The sequence below is a fragment of the Arachis stenosperma genome, chromosome 10 (assembly GCF_014773155.1).
Source record: "Arachis stenosperma cultivar V10309 chromosome 10, arast.V10309.gnm1.PFL2, whole genome shotgun sequence".
NCBI lineage: Eukaryota > Viridiplantae > Streptophyta > Magnoliopsida > Fabales > Fabaceae > Arachis > Arachis stenosperma.
This window is the reverse complement of record NC_080386.1, coordinates 74,024,910-74,051,567: the sequence shown is the minus strand read 5'-3', so window position 1 is coordinate 74,051,567 and position 26,658 is coordinate 74,024,910. Positions and strand designations below refer to the sequence as shown.

Below are 26,658 nucleotides of genomic sequence, written 5' to 3'. Positions count from 1 at the left end.
TACATTGGTGTTACAATCTTTTTACTCATCTGTTGTATATCTCTTGCATTATTTTAGGTGCTTCTTAACTTGTTTGCTATTTAGTTGACATGCCATGTGCTTCTATTGTTTTTCTCACTTGCATGTTGTAACTACCATGTAATTGAGACTCTCTTATTTGGCATTAACCCACCCAGACTTTATTTATTTTCTTATTTTTATTTCTGGGTTACTTTTTCTTCTTTTTTCTCTTCTTTCAGGCTGCCCACCAAGAGGAAAAAGACGAGTTTCTAACTAGAACAGTGCACAAGTTTACCACACAATCTTTGGAGAAAAGCATCAGTTGGAGCAACCCGTCCACCTGCACAGCTTAGCATGCACCAAGGACGGTGCAATCTTTAAGTGTGGAGAGGTCGATACTGATCTCCACGGGTTAGTTATTCTCTTCTCAACACTAATATTCTATTTTCTTTGTTTGTTCATTGTTGCATTGCATAATAGATTGCATGTGTAGTTGATTGTTTACATTTAAGTACTACTTGGTTGAAAAATAATAAGTTTCTTCTTAAGACCCTATTTTTGAAAAATTTCACTAATTAAAAAAAATTTTAAAATTTTCTATGTGTTAAATTTGTTTGAAGATTGTAAATTGGAACATGGTTTTTGAGCCAAAGAACACACAACCTGTGAGATTTGAGCTTATTTACATGGTTACATTATTTAACCATAAAATTTTTATTCTTGTGTGTTTTCTTCTCTATGATTGCAATCGTTGCTTTGTTCCATTCTATATGTCCATTATTTAGTGTATGTACATGCTTGCATATGATTGAGGCCATATTTGATTATTAACTCACTTATCCCAAATAAAGCCTACCCTTTTATGTCACCCTTGTTAGCCACCTTAAGCTTTTTAATCCCCTTCTGTTTTATAACCACATTACTAGCCTTAAGCAGAAAAACAAATTAAAAATCCCAAGTTGAATCCTTGATTAGCTTAAGATAGATATTATGTATAATTTAAGTGTGTGAAATTTTATGGGAACATGGGATGATAAGAAAAAAAAAGTAGGAAATTAAATTGAATAATTTATTTGAAAATTTGGGTAGCATGCTCATGTGAAATCAAAATAATTAAATTACCATGTGCATTGATAAAAAAAAAGAGAGAAAAAATAAGAAAGAAAAAATGAAGTAATTAAATAAGGGGATACAAAAAAAAATACAATATGCCCCAAATGCAAAATAAAAAGAATCAATGCACATGGGACAAAAAAAATTCAAAAATAAGTTTGATACGTGAGCATGCAATACAAAAGTGAAAGAAAACAAAATTTGGGTAGCTAGGTAAAGCATTTTAAAATATATAGAGTATGTATATGTTAGGTGACATCTTAGACTAATCAAGGGTTCAATTATTTAGCTCACTTAGCCATACATATACCCTCACCCTTGCCTTGGCCCCATTACAACCTTGAAAATACCTCATGATGTTTGCATTGGTACATTAAATATTTGTTGATTGGTTAGATGGAGAACAAAATTTAGAAAGCATGATTAGAGAAGAATAGAGTGATTGACCCTAGGCACTTGAGAAATTAGAGTGCATATACACTACCAGTGAGGGTTCAATGCTTGATTCTATGTTCCCTGCTTTCATTAGCTATCTTCTTACAAGTTTACTTGCTTTTTATTGTATAATTTGAATTAGTGGAATTTGATTCATATTTGTCTTGAAGAACTTATTTACTTTTAACCAAGTAGGTAGAAATATTTTGCATGTAGTTGCATTCATATAGATAAGTTGCATTGCATACTCTCTATCATGCCTTCACTCTTATAGCTTCTCTTGAGCTTAGCATGAGGACATGCTAATGTTTAAGTGTGGGGAAGTTGATAAACCACTATTTTATGGTTTATCTTGTGCTTAATTGAGTGAATTTTATCAATCTTTCATACACTTATTCATACTAATTGCATGAGTTTACGTTTTCCTTCCGGATTTTGTGCTATGATTGAAAACATGCTTCTTTGGCCTTATGTTTGCTAATATTAATCCTCTCTTATTACCATTAGATGCCTTGATATGTGTGTTAAGTGATTTCAGATATTATAGGGCAGGAATGGCTTAGAGGATGGAAAGAAAGCATGCAAAAGTGGAAGGAATACAAGAAGTTGAAAGAATTGCAAAGCTGTCAGCCTGACCCTCTTGCACTAAAACAACCATAACATGAGCTACAGAGGTCCAAACGATGCGGTTTAACTTTCGTTGGAAAGCTAACATCCGGGGCTTCGATTTGATATATAATTTGTCATAGTAGCCGTATAGATAGGTGACGCGAACGTGCATTCCATGCGGACGCATCGCTTCTGCGAAAATCAGCGTGGTAGATTTCATAACCAGCGAATTCTGGGCTATTTCCGACCCGGTTTCAAGCCCAGAAAACACAGATTAAAGGCTGCAAAGTGGAGGAATGAAGGGGATAATTCAGATCATACTTTTCATAATTCATAATTTATAGTTTAGATGTAGTTTTGAGTGAGAGAGGTTCTCTCCTCTCTCTTAGGTTTTAGGATTAGGATTTCTTTAGTCATTAGGATCACTTCATCGTATCAGGTTCAATAATTTATGTTTCTCCTCTACTTTTATTTACTCCGATACTTTTATTTATGTTTGATTTATGTTGCCCAATTGGCTTATGAATATTGTCCATGTTGGAATTGACACCTTTATTTAATATAAATTGAGGTATTTCAGACTTATATGTTATTGATGCTTGGGCTCTATCCAAATTATTTTCATTCAAGTAGATTTTATTCCCTTTTGGCTTTGGTTGATTAATTGGTAACTCTTGAGTTCTCAAAATCAGCAGTGGTTGAAATTGGCAGATTCTAATTGATCTAGATCGCTCTAAAGCTAGTCTTCCCACAGGGATTGACTAGGACTTGAGGATCAAACTAATTAGTCCACTTGACTTTCCTTTGCTTTAGTAAAGGTTAACTAAGTGGGATTAAAACCCAATTCTCATCACACCTGATAAGGATAACTAGGATAGGACTTCCGATTTCTCATATCTTGCCAAGAGTTTATTTTACAGTTATTTATTTATTTTACTTGTCATTCAATATACTCCTTCCTCACTTTCAAAACTCCCAAAATATACCTTTGCATAACCAATAATAAGAACATACCTCCCTGCAATTCCTTGAGAAGACGACCCGAGGTTTAAATACTCGGTTATCAATTTTAAAGGGGTTTGTTACTTGTGACAACCAAAATGTTTGTAAGAAAGGACTTTTGTTGGTTTAGAAGCTATACTTGCAACGGGAATCTATTAGAAATTCTAGACCACGTAGAAGTTCTCTCTTCAGCGCGCACAGTGCGCTTGCGCGCGTCAATAGCCAAGTTGCAAGTGGGGCACGTTGGCGGCATGTACGCTGGCGCGTGGGAGCTGGCGTGAAGGGGACATAAAGTGGGCATAAGGTGGGCATAACTCTCGGATTTTTTGGCCCAGGAGTAAGAATGCACCACCGGCGCGCGCGCGCAAAGTGCGCTCACGCGCGGATGCCCTTTTTTCCTTTTTTTTTTAGCATAACAAGAGCTATTCTAACACATTCTTGGTAAGTGTTCAAGATAGTAGGCAAGGGAACACTTCACAAATTCATGCACCATTCAAAATATAGCATTCTCTCCACTTCAATAATTCTTCCATACCAAAATAATGAAATCTATCTAAACATCCTAGTTACCTAACAAAATCAACAACTAGAATTTCTAAGTAATCAACAACATAAAAAAATCACAAAATTCACAAGAATCTAAACTAAAAGCAAGATGGTATACACAAGGAAGATCTTACCACGGTAGGGTGCCTCCCACCAAGCACTTTTCTTTAACGTCCTTAAGTTGGACGGTCAGTCGCTCAAACTTCTCCTTCTCTAGGTGCATCCTCCAATAGGAACACCTCTAGCTCTTTTGGGAGCTTGTAGCCATGGTACTTCTTCACTCTATGTCCATTCACCTTGAAAGTCACTTCACTTTTAGGATCAAACAACTCCACCACTCCATAGGGCTTTATCTCCTTCACCTTGAAAGGTCCTTCCCATCTAGAGCGGAGCTTGCCAGTAATGAAACGAAGCCTCAAATTGTATAGGAGAACCTCATCACCTTCTTGAAAGTCCTTCTTCCGGATGTGATGATCATGGAATGCCTTTGTCTTTTTCGGGCATTCTCATACTCTTCGTTCCTCAAACACTCGAGTTCCTCTAGCTGTAATTTTTTGGCTACTCTAGCTTGGGTTAAATTCATGTTGCACCACTTTACTGCCTAATAGGATCTATGTTGAATTTCCATCGGAAGGTGGCATGCCTTACCATAGACGATCCAGAAGGGACTCATCCCTAACGGAGTCTTGTAGGCTATTCTATACGCCCATTGTGCATCTCCTAACCGGATGCTCCAATCATTCCTTTACAGATTGACTACTTTCTCCGTGATTCTCTTAATCTCCCGGTTGGACACTTCCGCTTGTCCGTTGGTTTGCGGATGATAAGCAGTGGCAACCTTATGCACTACCCCACAACGCTTGAGCAATGCCTCTACTTTCCTGTTACAAAAGTGGGATCCTTAGTCGCTCACGATTGCTCGTGGTGACCCATAACGGTATACAATGTTATTCCTAATAAAAGAAATGACGGTATTGACGTCATCAAGGCGGGTAGGTATTGCTTCTACCCACTTTGACACAAAGTCTACCGCTAATAGGATATACAGATACCCACTGGAGTTGGAAAATGGTCCCATAAAGTCAATGCCCCATACATCAAATATCTCACAGAACAACATAGGTTGTTGAGGCATTTCATCCCTTTGGGATGTGTTTCCCGACTTCTGACACTGATGGCAAGACACACATAACCGGTTAGCGTCCTTGAATAAGGTTGGCCACCAGAATCCACAATCCAACACCTTTTTTTGCGGTCCTTTGTGGGCCAAAGTGGCCACCACATTCGGACGAATGACAAGCTTCAAGAATGGGTTGGATTTCGGACTCCGAAACACATCTTCGAATTACTTGATCTACTCCCCTCTTTCACAAGTGAGGGTAATCCCAAATGTAATATTTGGAGTCACTCCTCAACTTATCCCTTTGGTGTTTAGAAAAGTTGGAAGGAAAGAGTTTCACAACCAAGTAGTTCGCCATTGGGGCAAACCAAGGAAAGCTATCCGACACAGCAAGCAAGCTATCCAATGGGAATGAGTCATTGATCGGAAAAGGATCAGATTTTAATTTCTCAAGGCAGCTTAAATGATCTGCAACTAAGTTTTGAGATCCACTCTGGTCCCTAATCTCAATGTCGAATTCTTGCAAAAGCAAGATCCAACGTATGAGTCTAGGTTTTGACTCAATCTTTGACAATAAGTATTTCAAAGCTGCATGATCCGTGTATACCACTATCTTTGATCCTAGAAAATACGATCTAAATTTATCTAAAACATGAACAATATCTAGGTGTTCCTTTTCCATAGTGGTATAGTTGGATTGTGCTGCATCAAGTATTTTAGAAGAGTATGCAATGACATAAGGGAGTTTACCATCGCGCTGTGCAAGCGCGGCACCTATAGCTTGGTTTGACGCATCGCAGATTATCTCAAATGGCAACGTCCAATTGGGGCCTCGCACAATCGGTGCTGTGGTAAGAGCTCTCCTTAGCTCTTCAAAAGCTTTCACACATTCATTGTCAAACTCAAAGTCCACATCTTTTTGGAGTAGGCGTGACAATGGCAAAGCAATCTTGCTGAAATCTTTGATAAAGCGCCTATAGAATCCTGCATATCCTAAAAACGAGCGGACCTCCCTCACAGATGAGTGGTGAGATAAAGTGGTGATAACATCGACCTTGGCCGGGTCTACAGAAATTCCTTCATGAGATACTACATGTCCCAACACTATACCTTGTCTTACCATAAAATGACATTTTTCAAAATTTAAGACAAGGTTGGTGTCAACACATCTAGCTAAGACCTTAGCCAAGTTCTCTAAACAACAATCAAATGAAGTTCCATAAATGATGATCGGATATTTTATACGCTTTTTGGGGGTAATTTCATGTAGATTTTAGTATGTTTTAGTTAGTTTTTAGTATAATTTTATTAGTTTTTAGGCAAAATTCATATTTCTGGACTTTACTTTGAGTTTGTGTGTTTTTCTGTAATTTCAGGTATTTTCTGACTGAAATTGAGGGACTGAGCAAAAATCTGATTTAGGCTGAAAAAGGACTGCTGATGCTGTTGGATTCTGACCTCCGTGCAATCGGAATGGATTTTTTAGAGCTACAGGAGTCCGCGTGCTCTCAATTAGGTTGGAAAGTAGACATCCAGGATTTCCAGAAATATATAATAGTCCATACTTTGCGCGAAGATAGACGACGTAAACTGGCATTAAATGCCAGTTCCATGCTGCAGTCTGGCATTCAGCGCCAGAAACAGGTTGCAAGTTAAAGTTCAACGCCAGAAACAGGTTACAACCTGGCGTTCAACTCCAAAAACAGCCCAGGCACGTGAGAAGCTTAAGTCTCAGCACCAGCACACACCAAGTGGGCCCCAGAAGTAGATTTCTGCACTATCCATCTTAGTTTACTCATTTTCTGTAAACCTAGGTCACTAGTTTAGTATTTAAACAACTTTTAGAGACTTATTTTGTATATCATTACATTTTTTAGATCTGAATTTTGTACCTTTTGATGGCATGAGTCTCTAAACTCCATTGTTGGGGGTGAGGAGCTCTGTAGCGTCTCGATGACTTAATGCAATTATTTCTGTTTTCCATTCAAACACGCTTGTTCCTATCTATGATGTTCATTCACGCTTCACTATGAAGAAGGTGATGATCCGTGACACTCATCACCTTCCTCAATCCATGAATGTGTGTCTGACAACCCCCTCCGTTCTACATTAGATTGAATGAGTATCTCTTAGATTCCTTAATCAGAATCTTCGTGGTATTAGCTAGAATCCATTGGCAGCATCCTTGAGAATCCAGAAAGTCTAAATCTTGTCTGTGGTATTCCGAGTAGGATTCTGGGATTGGATGACTGTGACGAGCTTCAAACTCACGAGTGTTGGGCGTAGTGACAGACGCAAAAGGATCAAGGGATCTTATTTCGACATGATCGAAAACCGACAGATGATTAGCCGTGCTGTGACAGAGCATTTGGACCATTTTCACTGAGAGGATGGGAAGTAGCCATTGACAACGGTGATACCCTACATAAAGCTTGCCATGGAAGGAGCCTTGCATTTATGAAAGTGAGAAAGCATTATGTTGCAGGAATTCAGAGGACAAAGCATCTCCAAAACTCCAACATATTCTCCATTATTGCGTAACAATTATTTATTTTATACCCTTTCACTTTTTACAATTAAAACTAAGAATCATTATTGATATTATATCCTAACTAAGAGTTACAGGATAACCATAGCTTGCTTCAAGCCAACAATCTCCGTGGGATTCGACCCTTACTCACGTAAGGTATTACTTGGACGACCTAGTGCACTTGCTGGTTAGTTGTGCGAAGTTGTGAAGAATTGTGATTTCCAATTTCGTGCACCAAGTTTTTGGCGCCGTTGCCAGGGATTGTTTGAGTTTGAACAACTGACGGTGATTCTTGTTACTTAGATTAGGAAAAATTTGTGTTTTTAGTTTAGAGTCACTAGGATTGCATCTTCTATTATTCCTTTTAAAAATTTTTCAAAAATATTATTTTTCTTTAATTGAATTTTTGTTGTTTTTTTACGAGTTTAGTGTCATGTTCTAAGTTTGGTGTCAATTACATGCTTTTCTTTGTCTCTCAATTTTCGAATTACTTGTTCTTTATTTTTTCTTGATCTTCAAATTGTTCTTGTCAATTTTTCTTGTTTGATCTTTGGTTTTTCCTGTTCTGTGTGTTTTCGTATTTTCCTTGTGCTTTTTCAAAATATCAATTCTTAAAAATATTAATTTTTTTACAATATTAAAACACGTTAAATTTATAGCTCAATTGGCTAGAGCATTGGCTTATGTTCTTGGCAATTGGGTATCTTCTTTTTAAAACTTTTTCAAAAATAATTTTGTTTTCTTTGATTGAATCTTGTGCCAAACTTTAGGTTTGGTGTTCTCTTGTTAATTTTCTTTAATTTTTGAAAATTTAATTTGGTTTTCAAAAAATTTTAAGTTTGGTGTTCTTTCTTTTGTTCTTGTTGTTCTTGTGAATCTTCAAGGTGTTCTTGTGTCTTCTTTGTGTTTTGATCTTAAAATTTTTAAGTTTGGTGTTCCTTGGTGTTTTTCCTCCAAAATTTTCGAAAGCAAGGAACATTAGATCTAAAAATTTTAAGTCTTGTGTCTTTTGTGTGTTTTTCTCTTTCATCATAAAATTCAAAAATAAAAAAAAGTATCTTCTCTAACTATTTTCAAGCAAATTTTTCAAAATTTTCTATAAAAATTCAGATTTCAATTTCAAAAATTTTCAAAATCTTATCCTTTTAAGATTTAATATATATATATATATATATATATATATATATATATATCACATCTTTTTCAAAAATATCCTAACCACTTTTTTTCTCCTCATTTTTTTTCAAAAATTTTTAAAATATTTTTTAAAATTTATTTTTATTTTTTATTTTGGTTTTTATTTTATTCTATTTTATTATTTCGAAAATAATTTTTTTATATAATAAAATAAATAAAATAAATCTACATCATCTCCCTTTCTCCATCATGGAACTAAGTGGAAATGAACAGTCCGGAAGGACTCTGGGGTCATAGGCTAACCCTACTACTGCTTCATACGGGAGTAGTATCTGTATACCCTCCATCGGAGTCAGTAGCTTTGAGTTGAATCCTCAGCTTATTATCATGGTGCAGCAAAGTTGCTAGTATTCCAGTCTTCCATAGGAAGAACCTACAGAGTTTCTGGCATAGTTTTTACAAATTTCTGACACAGTACATGATAAGGAAGTAGATCAGGATGTCTACAGATTGTTACTGTTTCTATTTGCTGTAAAAGACCAAGCTAAGAGGTGGTTAAATAACCAACCTAAGGACAGCATAAAGACATGGAAACAGCTGTCAGAAAAATTCCTGAATCACTATTTTCTTCCAAAACGGATGACACAGTTAAGGCTGAGCATCCAAGGCTTCAAACAAGGAGATAATGAACCCCTTTATGATGCCTAGGAGAGATACAGAGAGATGCTAAGAAAATACCCCTCTGAAATGTTTTCAGAGTGGGTGCAGTTAGACATCTTCTATTATGGGCTTACAGAGAAAGCTCAGATTTCTCTAGACCACTCAGCTGGTGGATCTATACACATGAGAAAGACAATTGAAGAAGGTCAAGAGCTCATTGACACAGTTGCCAGAAATCAGCATCTGTACCTAAGCAGTGAACCTCCCATGAAAGAAGAGGCTAAAACAGTAACTGCTGAACTCAGTCCTGCAGAACAAGTTACATAATTCAATCAGCAATTAGATTTTCTAACAAAACAGCTAGCTGAATTCAAGGAGATATTACAAGAAACAAGAATGGCTAATATGAATATGAAAGTCCAGTTGAAGCAAACAGAACAGCAATTATCAAAACAAATAACAGAAGAGTGCCAAGCAGTTCAATTAAGAAGTGGAAAAACATTAAATACCTCACTTCAAGGCAGCAGGAAGCTAAGAAATGAAAAAACTGCTACCCAAAATCCCTCTGAAGACAGTCAGAGCCCAGAGAAGAATAATTCTGGTGCTCAAACGCCAGAAAAAGGGTGGAAAGCTAGCGTTGAACGCCCAACCCATGCTCAGTCCTGGCGTTCAACGCCAGAAACAAGCAAGGAATTGGCGTTGAATGCCCAAAGGAAGCACAGTTCTGGCGTTCAGACGCCAGAAACAAGTAAGGAGTTGGCGTCTAACGCCACTCCAGCTTCCACCCTTGGCATTCAAACGCCAGTGGGAGATCAGACACATACAAGTGCTAATAGTAACCCCTCTAAAAAGGCTTCTCAACCCACATCTGTAGGCAATAAACCTATAACAACTAAGGTTGAGGAATACAAAGCCAAAATGCCTTATCCTCAGAAACTCTGCCAAGTGGAACAGGATAAGCAATTTGCCCGCTTTGCAGACTATCTCAGAACTCTTGAAATAAAGATTCCGTTTGCAGAGGCACTTGAGCAAATACCCTCTTATGCTAAGTTCATGAAAGAGATCTTAAGTCATAAGAAGGATTGGAGGGAAACTGAAAAAGTTTACCTCAGTGAAGAATGCAGTGCAGTCATTCTGGAAAGCTTACCTGAGAAGCTTAAAGATCCCAGAAGCTTTATGATACCATACACATTAGAGGGTACTTGTACCAAGCAAACTTTATGTGATCTTGGGGCAAATATCAACCTAATACCTGCATCTACTATCAGAAAGCTTGGTTTGACTGAAGAAATCAAACCAACCCAGATATGTCTTCAACTTGCTGATGGCTCCATTAAATACCCATCAGGCGTGATTGAAGACATGATTGTCAAGGTTGGGCCATTTGCCTTTCCCATTGACTTTGTGGTGCTGGAAATGGAGGAGCACAAGAGTGCAACTCTCATTCTAGGAAGACCTTTCCTAGCAACTGGACGAACCCTCATTGACTTCCAAAAAGGGGAAGTAACCCTGAGAGTCAATAATGACGAGTTTAAGTTGAATGTTGTCAAAGCTATGTAGCATCCAAACACCCAAAATGACTGCATGAGCATTGATATTATTGACTCTCTGGTAAAAGAGGTCAATAGACTGAGAATCTCGAATCAGAGCTAGAGGATATCTTTAAAGATGCTCAGCCTGATCTGGAGGAACCAGAGAGAATAATAGAACCTCTGAAAATCCCTCAGGAAGAGGAGAAACCTCCCAAACCCGAGCTCAAACCATTACCACCATCCTTGAAATATGCATTTCTGGGAGAAGGTGATACCTTTTCTGTAATCATAAGCTCTACCTTAGAGCCACAGGAAGAGGAAGCACTAATTCAAGTGCTAAGGACACACAAGACAGCTCTTGGGTGGTCCATCAGTGATCTTAAGGGCATTAGCCCAGCCAGATGCATGCACAAGATCCTATTAGAGGGTGACGCTAAGCCAGTGGTTCAACCACAGAGGCAGCTGAATCCGGCCATGAAGGAGATGGTGCAGAAGGAGGTCACTAAATTACTAGAGGCTGGGATTATTTATCCCATTTCTGATAGACCCTGGGTAAGCCCTGTCTAAGTCGTCCCTAAGAAGGGTGGTATGACAGTGGTTCATAATGAAAAAAATGAAATGGTTCCTACAAGAACAGTTACAGGGTGGCGTATGTGTATTGATTACAGAAGGCTCAATACAGCTACCAGAAAGGATCATTTTCCTTTTCCATTCATAGACCAGATGCTAGAAAGACTAGCAGGTCATGAATACTACTGCTTCCTGGATGGATATTCAGGTTATAATCAAATTACAGTAGATCCCCAGGATCAAGAGAAAACAGCATTCACATGCCCATCTGGAGTATTTGCATACAGAAGGATGCCATTTGGCCTGTGCAATACACCTACAACCTTTCAAAGGTGCATGCTCTCTATTTTCTCTGATATGGTGGAAAATTTTCTGAAAGTCTTTATGGATGACTTTTTAGTATTTGGAGACTCATTTAGCTCCTGTCTTGACCATCTAGCACTTGTTCTAAAGAGGTGCCAAGATACTAACCTGGTTTTAAACTGGGAGAAATGTCACTTTATGGTGACTGAAGGAATTGTCCTTGGGCACAAAATTTCGAACAAGGGAATAGAAGTGGATCAAGCTAAGGTAGAGGTAATTTAAAAATTACCACCACCTGCCAATGTTAAGGCAATCAGACGCTTTCTAGGGCATGCAGGATTCTATAGGAGGTTTATAAAAGATTTTTCAAAAATCGCCAAACCTCTGAGTAATCTGCTAGCTGCTGACACGCCATTTTTCTTTGATAAGGAGTGTCTGCAGGCGTTCGAGACTCTAAAAGCTAAGCTGGTCACAGCACCAGTTATCTCTGGATCAGACTGGACATTACCATTTGAACTAATGTGTGATGCCAGTGACCATGCCATTGGTGCAGTGTTGGGACAAAGGCATGACAAGCTTCTGCACGTCATTTACTATGCTAGTCGTGTTTTAAATAATGCACAGAAGAACTACACAACCACAGAAAAAGAGTTACTTGCAGTAGTTTACGCCATTGACAAGTTTAGATCTTATTTAGTAGGATCAAAAGTGATTGTGTACACTGACCATGCTGCTCTTAAATATCTACTCACAAAGCAGGATTCAAAACCCAGACTCATCAGATGGGTGTTGCTTCTGCAAGAGTTTGATATAGAAATAAGAGACAGAAAAGGGACAGAGAACCAAGTAGCAGATCACCTGTCCCGAATAGAACCAGTAGAAGGGGCGTCTCTCCCTCTTACTGAGATCTCTGAAAACTTTCCGGATGAGCAACTCTTTGCCATCCAAGAAGTGCCATGGTTTGCATACATTGCAAACTACAAGGCAGTGAGATTCATACCCAAAGAGTACAGTAGGCAGCAATCAAAGAAATTGATTACTAATGCAAAGTACTATCTTTGGGATGAACCATATCTCTTCAAAAGATGTGCAGACGGAGTAATCCGTAGATGTGTGCCTAAAGAAGAAGCACAGAAGATCCTCTAGCAATGCCATGGATCACAGTATGGAGGACATTTTGGAAGTGAGCGAACAGCCACAAGAGTTCTCCAATGTGGCTTCTACTGGCCTACTCTCTATAAAGACTCCCGAGTGTTTGTACTTAATTGCGACCGTTGTCAAAGATCTCGCAATCTGCCTCACAGTTATGCGATGCCTCAACAAGGGATCTTGGAGATTGAATTGTTTGATGTATGGGGTATTGACTTCATGGGGCCTTTCCCACCATCATACTCAAACACTTATATTCTAGTGGTAGTGGATTACATATCCAAATGGGTGGAAGCTATTACAACACCCACTAATGATACTAAGACAGTGCTGAAATTCCTCCAGAAACACATCTTCAGCAGATTTGGTATCCCTAGAGTACTAATCAGTGATGGGGGCACTCATTTCTGCAATAAACAGCTTTACTCTGCTCTGGTTCGATATGGAGTTAGCCACAGGGTGGCCACACCATATCATCCACAGACAAATAGGCAAGCTGAAGTCTCTAATAGAGAACTTAAAAAAATCCTGGAACGGACCTTGATTAACCGTAGAAAGGATTGGGCAAGAAGCTTAGATGATGCTCTATGGGCATACAGAACAGCATTCAAGACTCCTATAGGAACTTCTCCATACCAGCTTGTGTATGGAAAAGCCTGTCACTTGCCAGTGGAACTGGAACATAAGGCCTATTGGGCAACCAGATTCCTAAACCTTGATGCCAAGTTAGCTGGAGAAAAATGATTGCTCTAGTTAAATGAGCTAGAGGAATTCAGACTCAATGCTTTCGAAAATGCAAAAAATTACAAAGAGAAAGCAAAAAGATGGCATGATAAGAAGTTGTCATCCAGAGTCTTTGAGCCAGGGCAGAAAGTTCTGCTGTTTAATTCTAGGCTCAGATTATTCCCCAGAAAATTGAAATCCCAGTGGAGAGGTCCATATGTGATTACAAGTGTGTCACCATATGGATACGTGGAGCTTCAGGATAATGATTCTAACAAAAAGTTCATTGTTAATGGACAGAGAGTTAAACATTATCTTAAAAGCAATTTTGAGCAAGAATGCTCAAAACTGAGACTTGATTAAAGCTCAGTAATAGTCCAGCTAAAGACAATAAAGAAGCGCTTGTTGGGAGGCAACCTAGTCATTTACAAAGCTTATTTGTTAATTAATTGATTTTTACAGGTTTATGTCAATTATCTTCAAGGTAAAATAGCAATTGCTTGAATTCACAGAGTTACAGAAGGATTCGCAGGATAAAACAGCAAAAAGGAGGCTCACTGGTGCAAAAAAGCCAGTAAGAACTGTTTTGGGCGTTGAACGCCCAACAGAAGCATCGACTGGGCGTTCAACGCCAGTAAGGATAGCCATCTGGGCATTAAACGCCAGAAAGAAGCATCTTCTGGGCGTTGAACGCCAGAAAGAAGCACTTTCTGGGTGTTTAACGCCAGATTTACAGTATCCTGGGCGTTCAGAAAAACGCCCAGTGACAAAGGAGTTTCTGGCATTCAATGCCAGCTAGAAGTAACAGCTGGGTGTTGAACGCCCAGAAGAAGCTGCAAATGGGTGTTAAACGCCCAAAACATGCAGCGTTTGGGCGTTTAACGCCAGGATTGTGGGGAGGAGGTAAATTCATTTTCAATTCACATTTTTCCAAATTTTAATGTTCCAGTTCATGATTTCTTGCATAAACATGTTACAAACTCTCATCCTTCAATTCCAAAAATTTTAATCCTAATTTCAAAAATCCCTTTTTCAAAAGATATCAAATGTATCTTAATTCATAAACACAAATCCTTTTCAAATCCTCTCCAACTTTTCTCAAATCTTTTTCAAAACTCAATTATCTTTTCAAATTAATCCCAAATTTTTTTTCTAAAATTCAGATTTATCTTTTTCTAATATCTTCTATATCTTTTCAATTTTCAATTATATCTTTTTCCTATCATATATATCTTTTACAAATCATATCTTCTATCTTATCTTTCTTCAAAATTTTCGAAAATCCACCCCCTCCCTTTAAATCCACATTCGGCCTCTCTCCTCTCCTCCACAATTCAAAAACTAGCTCTCCTTCTATCCCTCTTCTTTCTTTTCTTTTGCTTGAGGACAAGCAAACCTCTAAGTTTGGTGTGTTTATCCGTGATCACTAAACCATACCCACTAAGATCATGGCTCCTAAAGGAAAACAACCCACTCCAAGAGGCAAGAAAGAGAGTATTCCAAAACCACTTTGGAATCAAGGGAAGTTCTTAACCAAAGAACATTCAGACCATTACTACAAAATAATGGGTCTAAGGTCAGTGATCTCGGAAGTTAAATTTGATCTGAAAGAAGACGAATATCCGGAGATCCAAGAGCAAATTCAAAATAGGAACTGCACTACAAGAAAAATACCCATTCAGCCACACTTTTTTAAGCTACATTTGAAAAGCGTAGCCTATTCTATGAATAGGCTATGCTTTTCTCAGTGTTGTCTTTTTTTTAGAGAATAGGAAACACAATTCTGGCATCATTTAAAAAGTGTAGCCTTAGATACTATAGAAATCACTTATAAAGCGTAGCTGTATGTTGATATTTATGGGTACACTTTTTGTACCAAAGAGAGCGTTTTTTAAGGGTAGCCTATTTACTAAGTTTTGGATGCGCTTTAAAAGTGATGCCTAAGATAGTCACCTATACTTAAATGAATTTGGTTTTTTTTTTGGAAACCCTCGTTCTTCTCCTCCAAAAACACACGCCTTGCTCAGCTCCTTCTCTGCTTCACGCCGTTCTCACGCCATCACCACTCGCCGTCGCCCTTCTCCTTTGTCTTCACATTTGCTCACCCCCATTCACCGTCGCCCTTCTCCTTCGTCTTCTCACCATCGCTCACCACTCACCGCGCTGCTCCTCATCTTCTTCACCTTCGCTCACCACTCACCATCGCCACTCCTCATCTTCGTCGCTCACCACTCACCGAGACATTGAATTTCTTCTCTCTCTCAAAGAAAAACCCTAGCCACTATTCTCTTTTTCAAGCTGTGTCACCGCCGTCGAATCTGGGCCAGCCGCCGTCCCCGCTCCTACTGCTCCAGCACCGTCGTAACTTGTCTTTATCATTGCGTTGCGTCGCCTCTGTTCCACTGCCGTTGTTTGTTCCAGTTCCGTCGCCTGTGCTCCACTGCTCCATCTCCCTCATCTTGGTTTGAGTTCTGTCCTGCATCTGAGTACGAATTCCGTCTGTTATTATTTTTTCTTGTTTTTATTATGTTATTGTGATTTAATTATTGGTGTTGTTGTTGTGTAACTTTTAATTGTTCTTGTTGGTGTTGTGAATCTGAATAACAGAGAATGATGACATATTGATTATAAATCTGAATAGTATTGATTAAGAGAAAAGCAATAATTAGAGGACATGTACTGAAAGTTATATGTTAGAGGACATAGTTTCTTTGGTTTTGACAAATCTAAGCCGAGCACCTGATTTACAACGCGGGGTTACAAGAATATTCCATTGCACTGCTAAGCTAGTTGAGGTGATAAATAACTTCTTGTTGGACCATTGATTTATTTATCATGTTCATCATTTAATCATTTGTCTATATCCCCTATATAATTTCTTTGACATTCTCAGTTTACAACAGAGAGGGAAAAGTAAAAAGAGCTGAGCATATTCTGTAGATCATGTAATTTAATGTTATCTGCTTGGGAACACAACTAGGCTCCTATCTTTTGATCTGATTATTTGGTCCATGTTCAATTTAAGAACAATAAGCACTCTAAAAGCTATAGGCATTTGGATTATTTGTATATCCTATTTTATGGGTATAAATGACCCCAAAAGGTTTCTTAATCTGCTAGATAGTTGGTATTGATTGCTTGAATCATTTTGTCTTTCCAAAGTCTGTTGCAGTTATTCAAGCTATTTTGTCAGCTGGAAAACAGCTTCAGCAACTTAACATACGCGAGGAGGAAAACAATAATTTGCGTTCTAATCTGTTGACTAGACTGATTCTAACTGCCTCCTCTGACAGTGTTATTGCCAATGCTACAAAAATGTTGTCTTCTTTAAACAAAGAATCTGCTGATCAAGGCGATCTAAAAAATTTGATCATTGCATCTGAGGCACAATTTCCAGAGGTTTGCCTTTGTCCTTTTAATTTACTTCCTTTTGGGCTTCGTTTTATACTTTGCACTTCAATATGAAATTGTTGATAATATCAGTATGAATAGGTTACTAGAGCTCGGAAAGCTTTTCAAATGGAAGAGGAACAATTAAAGTCATTGATCGGCTTGTATCGCAAGCGACTTGGAATGGGGAATTTGGAATTCATGAGTGTTTCTGGAATTACTCATTTGATAGAGGTTACAGTTTGAAACATTTGAATTATTTTTTTGTTTGTTGCCTTGTAAGCATCCATGGTTTGCAAATTTGTAATTGTTTCACCTATTGTTTTATCACCAAAAGAAAAAAGGGAAGAAAATGATATATGTAGTGTTTGGAATCTGTGTCTCAAATTAATGAATTTGGAGTGATTCAAAGAAAGTTTATTTTGAAAGAATAAATGGTTGGTTAAGAATAAATTTTAATTACCCCTAAATTTGTTTTGGCTACAGTTGGAGACTGATGTTAAGGTTCCTTCAAACTGGGTTAAGGTTAATAGCACAAAGAAAACAATTCGGTATCACCCCAATGAATTAATGATGATTTCTTGATGTTATAGGCATAGTACTACACTGAGTTATTAACATTAATCCTATCACACTCTTCAATGTTGTTGTCGTAACTGTGCCTTTCTTTCTTTGATTTTCACATATGAATAGTATGTTAATATTGTTTACCTTTGAAGATTGAAACTCTGAGCGATTTCTAATTTTGTTTGTATCACTGCTGCAGGCCATGCAATTGCTGCAGAATCCAGAACCTTCGATGAAAATTCAACAAATCCAGCAAAGGAGCTTGGCCTTTTGGTAAGTGAACTGAAACTTATGAAATTGAATTTATTAATGATTACAGTAGTTTTCTGACGAGCAATTTGATGGTAGGAGGAAAACCCGGAGACAAGTGTGTTCTTGATCTAGTTACCAGCAGCTTTGCTAGCGATTATAGGATCAGCTTCTTCTGAAGCCAAGATGGCAGTGAGAGCTCTTCTAAACCTCAAGGATCCATGAAAAAAGTGAAGCCCTGTAAGTTGAATGAACTACCACCTGGCCTCATGGGCAAAATGCTTGTATACAAGAGTGGTGCTATCAAACTGAAGCTTGGCGGTACACTTTATGATGTAAGTATTGCATTCCCTATATAAATTGCACGATATAATCTTGGTGTTAGTTTTTCAATTCCTTTTCTTAATTTTCAAGTATTGAATGTACTTTGATAAGGCGTCGGAAAAACTAATTTATAAAGAAAACAAGGTCGAAGCATGGTCAAATTCCAAAGTCATGTGATATAGATGCTCAGTGACACAATGTTACTGAATTGATTCCAAAATGGTTGCAGGTTTCCCCCGGTTCAGATTGTACATTTGCTCAAGATGTTGCTGTTATGAATACTGGTGAAAAACATTGTTGCGCAATTGGGGAGATCAGCAAGCGTGTCATTGTAACTCCAGATATAGATGACATGGTAGAAAATCTCACATTCATTCGAGTATTCGAAAGTGATCTTCAATCTCTGACGTCTCCCCCTTTGTATTTGCGCAGATTAGTGTGACTCATTGGGTGAAGCCTCCTATTGGTAAAGTGAAGCTGAATTGTAATACAAGTCTATCCTTGGCGATGGGAGTAGCTGCCGGGGCTTACATTCTAACCTTATTTGCTGTAAGTTATTATGTTGGTGCTATGCAACCTCTCCCCTTTTTAAATTACATTAGAGTTTCAATGATGGATCGTTCAATTTTTCTAATGTTTTTATGTTTACAATAGATGAAGTATAAAAACGTGTACTTGGTTTGATACTTGTTTCACCTCTATGCAAAGAACCATCTTGGACTGAGTGATTGTGCAACAAGGTTCTTTTTCTATACCTAAAACACTATGTTGTCTTGTAAAAATAAATGTTACTTCTTTCTTATGATTTTGGTAACAGGTCATGTCTAATTTACTCTATTTTTGTGGCATGTGCAGGGTGGCAAAGGAAATGTTGCTGAAGCGGTACTATAGCAAGGTGTACTTTGTGCATCCAAATTCCCTCTTTCTACTTCCATTTAGTGAGGCTGAGTTATTTGCTTTTATTTATGGTGATAGGACATTCGAGGTGGTGCTCAATTCCCAGAGTCAGATATAGTTAAAGCTTGCCGAAGGGTTAGTGAATATTTTTTGTTGTTGTACAACAACTCTATTTTAAGTATTGCAATATTCCTTTACATAATATCTAAAATTTTGCTTTCTTTATATGATCTTTGAAATCAAATAGTGCTAAAAAACGTGATCACTATTACTCACTTGCGGAAGATTTTCTCGAGATTACACCTCGGAAGACAATTGGAGAATTGAAGGAATGTAAAGAGGTTAGTCATTTTTTATTATTTTTCACTCTCTTTTTATGTTCATCATTCAAGTGCAAATTAAAATACTAATGCCCTTTTTATTGTTACTTTTCTTTTAGGATGGTGATTATGCTGTGTATGGTACAATTATGGGAGTGATTGGTGGATCTGATTGGTTTGTTGCTCAATGTAGATGTGGCACTGAAGTTGTTCTGAAGCTTGGGTCATACTATTGTGAAAAGTCTTCAAAGCATGTTGATTTGTTTTCCTTGAAGTTATAGTATTGGTATGAGGTTTATTTATGTTGATTATTTCATTTGTATATATTATAAAAACAGGTATAGAATTAAGGTAAAAGTTATTGATTCCTCAGGGAGTGCAACCTTTGTCATATTTGAAAAGCTTGGATGCCTTTTACTACATAAGTCCTGTACTGAGATTTTTATTATTTAAAGAAATTATTTAGTATAATTATGTATTTATTTTTATTTTATAATATTCAACTTATTTAAATAAAAAAATTTATTATACATGTAATCATATTGTTAATTATTATGTTGTATTAATAATTATTAGAAAATTATATATATATATATATATATATATATACAAACAGAAAAAAAAACGAGATCTAAGGCTACACTTATATACAGTAGCTATAGTATAGAGGAAAAAAAAAGAGACCTAAGGCTACACTAATATACAGTAGCTATAGTATACCAAAAAAAAAAAGAGGGACCTAAGGCTACGCTTATAAAAAGTAGCTATGGTATACAATGGGGCTACGCTTTACAAGTGATGCAGTAGTGTTGAAAAGCGTAGCCTATTTTGGAAGAATGAAAGCTGAAAAGCGTAGTCTTTGGTCCTGAACAGCATCACTTGAAAAGCGTAGTCTATTCCCAAATGCTAAAAGCGTAGCCCTTGGTGTAGAAAAGCGTAGCCTTTGAGAATAGGCAACGGCCGAATAGGAATCACCCCAAAAAGCGTAGCCGTAGCCCAAAAAGCGTAGCCGTAGCCTAAGGCATCATTTTTTTTTTCACTTTTAGCTACACTTTTCAAGTGTACCTGAATGGGTGTTTTTCTTGTAGTGTGGGAAATCCTAGCTAATCCTGAAACAAAGGTGGGAAGAAACATGGTTCAGGAATTCTATGCTAATCTGTGGCAAACAGACAGGCAGAGAATATCTGGAACTGCCCTCTATGACTATCGGACCTTGGTCAGAGGAAAGATTGTTCACATCCACCCTGACAAAATCAGGGAGATCTTTAAGCTACCTTAGCTAAAAGATGACCCAGACTCCTTTAATAAGAGAATGATGAGAAAAAATAAGGGCTTGGACAAGATTCTAGAGGACATATGCATCCCTGGAACCAGGTGGACCACCAGCACCAAGGGCGTCCCAAATCAACACAAGAGAGAAGATCTCAAACCAGTCGCCAGAGGCTGGCTGGACTTCATTGGGCGTTCTATACTGCCCACTAGCAACCGCTCTGAAGTCACCATTAAAAGAGCAGTGATGATCCACTGCATTATGTTAGGAAGAGAAGTGGAAGTTCATCAGCTGATTTCGTGTGAACTTTACATAATTGCAAACAAGAACTCCAAAGATGCCAAATTGGCTTATCCTAGCTTAATATCTATGCTATGTAAAGATGCTGGAGTAAAGATGGGAATAACTGAGTATATCTCAGTTGAGCGACCAATCACCAAAATATCAATGGAAAAACAACAAGTACAGGATGACCCCATCAAGAGGAGAGCACAGGAATTCCTCCCAGAAATCCCTCAATTTGAATACTGGGAGCATCTTGAAGCATCGGTTACCAAGTTGCAAGAAGCTATGGACCAAATAAAGGAAGAACAGAATAATCAAAATAGCATGCTTTGCAAACTTCTTGGGGAACAAGAAGAGCAAAGGCGTGACTTGATGGAACTGAAGCGTCAGAAATTATCTCTTGAAGGACCAAGCACCCCACAGACTAGAGGAACATCCACTTTCCAAAATAAAGGTTGTTGAGTCCTAATCTTAGCTTTACTTCTGTGATAGTTGTTCTTATGGAAATTTACCTTAGAAGTTATATAGGAGTAGTAGTAATTACCATATCTATTTTGATTTTATTTCCAATTAAGCTATAAGTTATTTTTCTCATCATCATCAAACATGAATAAAATAGTAGATTTTTAGAATAAAGAGGCAATTTAATTTTTTTCAAGTTCTTAATCAGGAAAGTTCTAATTATTTATATGTGGTGGCAATACTTTTTGTCTTCTGAATGAATGCTTGAACAGTGCATATTTTTATACTGAATTTCATGAATGTTAAAATTATTGGCTCCTAAAAGAATGATGAACAAGAGAAATATTATTGCTGATATAAAAAATCATGAATTTGATTCTTGAAGCAAAAAAAAAGCAGTGAAAAAAAAGCAAAAGAGATAGAAAAAGATAGAAAAAGCCAATAGCCCTAAAAACAATGGCAAAGCAATCTTGCTAAAATCTTTGATGAAGCGCCTATAGAATCCTGCATGTCCTAAAAACGAGCGGACCTCCCTCACAGATGAGGGGTGAGATAAAGTGGTGATAACATCGACCTTGGCCGGGTCTACAGAAATTCCTTCATGAGATACTACATGTCCCAACACTATACCTTGTCTTACCATAAAATGACATTTTTCAAAATTTAAGACAAGGTTGGTGTCAACACATCTAGCTAAGACCTTAGCCAAGTTCTCTAAGCAACAATCAAATGAAGTTCCATAAATGATGAGCGGATATTTTATACGCTTTTTGGGGGTAATTTCATGTAGATTTTAGTATGTTTTAGTTAGTTTTTAGTATAATTTTATTAGTTTTTAGGCAAAATTCATATTTCTGGACTTTACTATGAGTTTGTGTGTTTTTCTGTAATTTCAGATATTTTCTGACTGAAATTGAGGGAGCTGAGCAAAAATTTGATTTAGGCTGAAAAAGGACTGTTGATGCTGTTGGATTCTGACCTCCCTGCAATCGAAATGGATTTTTTGGAGCTACAGGAGTCCGCACGCTCTCAATTAGGTTGGAAAGTAGACATCCAAGCTTTCTAGAAATATATAATAGCCCATACTTTGTGTGAAGATAGATGACGTAAACTAGCGTTAAATGCCAGTTCCATGCTGCAGTCTGGCGTTCAGTGCCAGAAACAGGTTGCAAGTTAGAGTTCAACGCCAGAAACAGGTTACAACCTGGCGTTCAACTCTAGAAACAGCCTAGCACGTGAGAAGCTTATGTCTCAGCCCCAGCACACACCAAGTGGGCCCCAGAAGTGGATTTCTGCACTATCCATCTTAGTTTACTCATTTTTTGTAAACCTAGGTCACTAGTTTAGTATTTAAACAACTTTTAGAGACTTATTTTGTATATCATGACATTTTTTAGATCTAAATTTTGTACCTTTTGACGGCATGAGTCTCTAAACTCCATTGTTGGGGGTGAGGAGCTCTGCAGCGTCTCGATGACTTAATGCAATTATTTCTGTTTTCCATTCAAACACGCTTGTTCCTATCTAAGATGTTCATTCACGCTTTACTATGAAGAAGGTGATGATCCGTGACACTCATCACCTTCCTCAATCCATGAACATGTGCCTAACAACCACCTCCGTTCTACATTAGATTGAATGAGTATCTCTTAGATTCCTTAATTAGAATCTTCGTGGTATAAGCTAGAATCCATTGGCAGCATCCTTGAAAATTTGGAAAGTCTAAACCTTGTCTGTGGTATTCCGAGTAGGATTCTGGGATTGGATAACTGTGACGAGCTTCAAACTCGCGAGTGTTGGGCGTAGTGGCAGACGCAAAAGGATCAAGGGATCTTATTCCGACATGATCGAGAATCGATAGATGATTAGTTGTGCTGTGACAGAGCATTTGGACCATTTTCACTGAGAGGATGGGAAGTAGCCATTGACAACGGTGATGCTCTACGTACAGCTTGCCATGGAAGGAGCCTTGCATTTATGAAAGTGAGAAAGCATTATGTTGCAGGAATTCAGAGGACAAAGCATCTCCAAAACTCTAACATATTCTCCATTATTGCGTAACAATTATTTATTTTATGCCCTTTCACTTTTTACAATTAAAACTAAGAATCATTATTGATATTATATCCTGACTAAGAGTTACAGGATAACCATAGCTTGCTTCAAGCCAACAATCTCCGTGGGATTCGACCCTTACTCACGTAAGGTATTACTTGGACGACCCAATGCACTTGCTGGTTAGTTGTGCGAAGTTGTGAAGAATTGTGATTTCCAATTTCGTTCACCAATAAACACTGAAGTCATCCATAAAGACTTCCAGACAATTCTCCATTAGATCAGAAAAGACACTGGTCATGCACCGCTGAAAAGTAGCGGGTGCATTACATAGTCCAAATGGCATCCTTTTGTAAGCAAAGGTGCCAAAAGGGCAAGTGAATGTGGTATTTTCTTGATCTTCAGGAGCAATGTGAATCTGGAAGTAACTAGTGAATCCATCAAGAAAACAGTAGTGAGATTTACCCGCTAAACGGTCTAACATCTGGTCGATAAAGGGCAAGGGGTAGTGGTCCTTCCTTGTAGCGGCATTCAACCTTCTATAGTCGATGCACACTCGCCATGCATTTTATACTCTCTTGGTGACCACTTCATCATCATCCTTTGTAACCGCAGTGTTGCCTGATTTCTTGGGAACAACCTGGACTGGGCTCACCCACTCACTGTCAGAAATCGGGTATATGATACCCGCATCAAGTAGCCTAGTGACCTCTTTCTTTACCACATCGAGGATAGTCGAATTGAGCCTCCTTTGCAGTTACCTAACCGGCCTAGCTCCCTCTTGGAGAAATATACGATGCATGCACTTGCGAGGGTCAATTCCCTCAATATCGGCTAGGCTCCAACCAATTGCCTTCTTGTACTTTCTGAGAACATCTAGGAGCTTTTCTTCTTCTTCACTAGAAAGCTCACTAGCAATAATTACCAAAAACTTTTGGTTGTCCTCTAAGAAAGCATACTTCAAATGAGATGGAAGAGGCTTCAATTCACTCGTTGCCTCAAGCTGAGGTTCTTTTTCGTCAAGCTCACGGAGTTCATTCTCAACAACTTTCTCATGTTCACCCTCTTGGTCATCCGTCTCTTCAACAATGTGGTAGCACAACTTGTTATGGTCCTCTTCTTGCACTTCCGCTACCACTTCATCAATTACATCACATTGGAGAATGGAATGCTCTTCGGGAGGATGCTTCATGGCTTCTTCTAAGTTGAACTTGATAGTCTTGTCTCCAACCTCAAAGGAATATGTGCCGGTGAAGACATTTAACTTGAATTTATAGGTCTTAAAGAAGGGTCTACCAAGTAGAATGGAGGACGAGCTTCCATTTTTTGTTGGAGGCATTTCAAGGATGTAAAAGTCAACCGGAAAGATCAAATCCTTGAATGCCACAAGTACATCTTCAGCTATTCCTGTTATCGTGATCACACTTTTATCGGCCAAGGCAAACCTCGCCGCCGACTTCTTTAATGGGGCTAAATTCAACCGCACAAAGGTAGAAAGTGGCATGATGCTTACACAAGCTCCAAGATCACACATACAATCATGAAAAGTGTGTCTACCAATACAACAAGACACCAAACAAGGCCTAGGGTCACCACATTTCTTTGGAATAGGTTCCATCAAGGAAGAAATTGAACTACCCAAGGATAATATCTCAAATTCTCCTATCCTATCCTTGTGTGTGCATAAGTCCTTCAAGAATTTTGCATACTTTAGAATTTGTTGAATAGCATCAAGATGTGGTATGGTTACCTCAACCTTCTTGAGCACTTGAAGCATGTTCAAATCAAATTCCAGTGTCTTCTTTGCTTTCTTCACCATGGAAGGGAATGGAATAGGGATGGACTCATCCACTAGAGCTTTCCTCTTGGGTTCCTTGAGGTTTACTCCTTCTTCCTCATGCCTCTTGTCTACCTCCCCCTTTTCATGTGGAGCTTCAACAATCACTTCTTCCTCATGAATGTCCTCTAAGACCCTTGGAGGTATCTCCTCCAATGTAGTTCCCGACCGTAGGGTGATGGCGTTGAGACTGCCCTTTGGATTTGGTTGGGGTTGGGATGGAAGGTTGGAAGAACTTGAGGGTTGGTTGGTGTTGTTAGAGGAGGACATGGACATCTTCGAAATTATGTCGGCAAGATTGGCCAATTGAGCACTCATGGCCTCGAATTGAGCCTTATAGCCCTCATCCCGTTTATCCACAGCGGCTCTAAGCTCGTCAACTTGATTGGTGGAAGGTGGAGAGGTTTGGTTAGATTGTTGTCTATGGTGTGGTGCTTGGTACTTGGTGTAGTTGTTTTGATTTTGGTTATGGTGATTTTGGTTGGCTTGGTAGTTGTTGTTGTTGTGGTCGTATTAAGATGAAGATTGGTTATTGTTGTGATGAGAAGAAGAGTTGTTCCATCTTTGGATTTGGTTGCTCCCTTGTGCATTATCCCTCCACCCTTGATGTTGATTACTACCATGAGGGTAGTGGTTTTAGCCTTGAGAAGGATAGGGTGGACGGTTGTTGTAATTCATATTGGCCACTACAAGGGCATGTTCCTCTTGAATTTGATGGCATTGATCGGTGTAATGTGTGGTGTCAGAGCACAAACCACAAATCCTAGGAGGGCCTTCAAGTTGAGCAACTGGAGGTGGAGCTTGGATGGCTTGGATGGAGTAGAATTCCTTTTGATCCTCTTGCATTTGTGTGAGGATGGTGGTCATATCCCCAAGTGCTTTGGTTAGGCTTGATTCGGAAGGGAACGGTTCTACCACACCCTTGAGATGGTTACTTCTCACCCTTGTATGTTGTGTAGCTTCGGCAACATCCTTTATCAAACTCCAAGCTTCTCCCTCCGTCTTGTTTTTCGAAAGGGAACCACCGCTAGAAGTGGTGAAAAATCTTCTATCTTCCACACAAAGACCTCCGGTGAAGTAACTAATGAGCAAGTGAGTGTTTATTCCATGGTGTGGACAAGATTCCAATAGCCTCTTAAACCGAGACCAATACTCGTACAAACTCTCCTGGTCTCTTTGCATTATACCCGAAATCTCCTTCCGAATGTAGTTGGTCTTCTCCGGTGGGAAGAATTTATCTAGAAACTCTCTTCTCAAGAAATTCCAATTGGTAGCAATCTCATCCGGTAGCAAATAAAACCATGTCTTTGCTTGCGCTTCAAGAGAGAAAGGGAAGGCAAAAACCATGATAGCCACCTCATCGGCTCCATGCCTTCGAGCCGTAGAACAAGCAACTTGAAAATCCTTTAGATGTCGGATGGGATCTTGACTCGGTAACCCATGATACTTAGGCAGTAGATTTATCAAGCTACTCTTCAATTCAAAGTTTGGATCAAGGTTAGGATACCTTGCTTGCAATGGTTGAAGTACAATATCCGGAGCTCCTTGCTCATGTAAAGTGATTCGGCATGGC

The 26,658-nt window shown here is 38.5% G+C and overlaps 1 protein-coding gene across 1 annotated transcript; it reads right to left on the bottom strand.

Annotated features, from left to right (window-relative positions):
- Window positions 1-24,005: 24,005 nt before the first annotated feature.
- LOC130957234 (uncharacterized) lies at window positions 24,006-25,403 on the bottom strand. The gene has a single exon (XM_057884105.1). The coding sequence runs from the start codon at window positions 25,401-25,403 to the stop codon at window positions 24,006-24,008; it is 1,398 nt and encodes a 465-aa protein (XP_057740088.1).
- Window positions 25,404-26,658: the final 1,255 nt, after the last annotated feature.

Bases quoted from the DNA above. Each gene is read 5' to 3' on its own strand.
- LOC130957234 (XM_057884105.1), bottom strand. From the start codon at position 25,403: ATGAGTGCTCAATTGGCCAATCTTGCCGACATAATTTCGAAGATGTCC.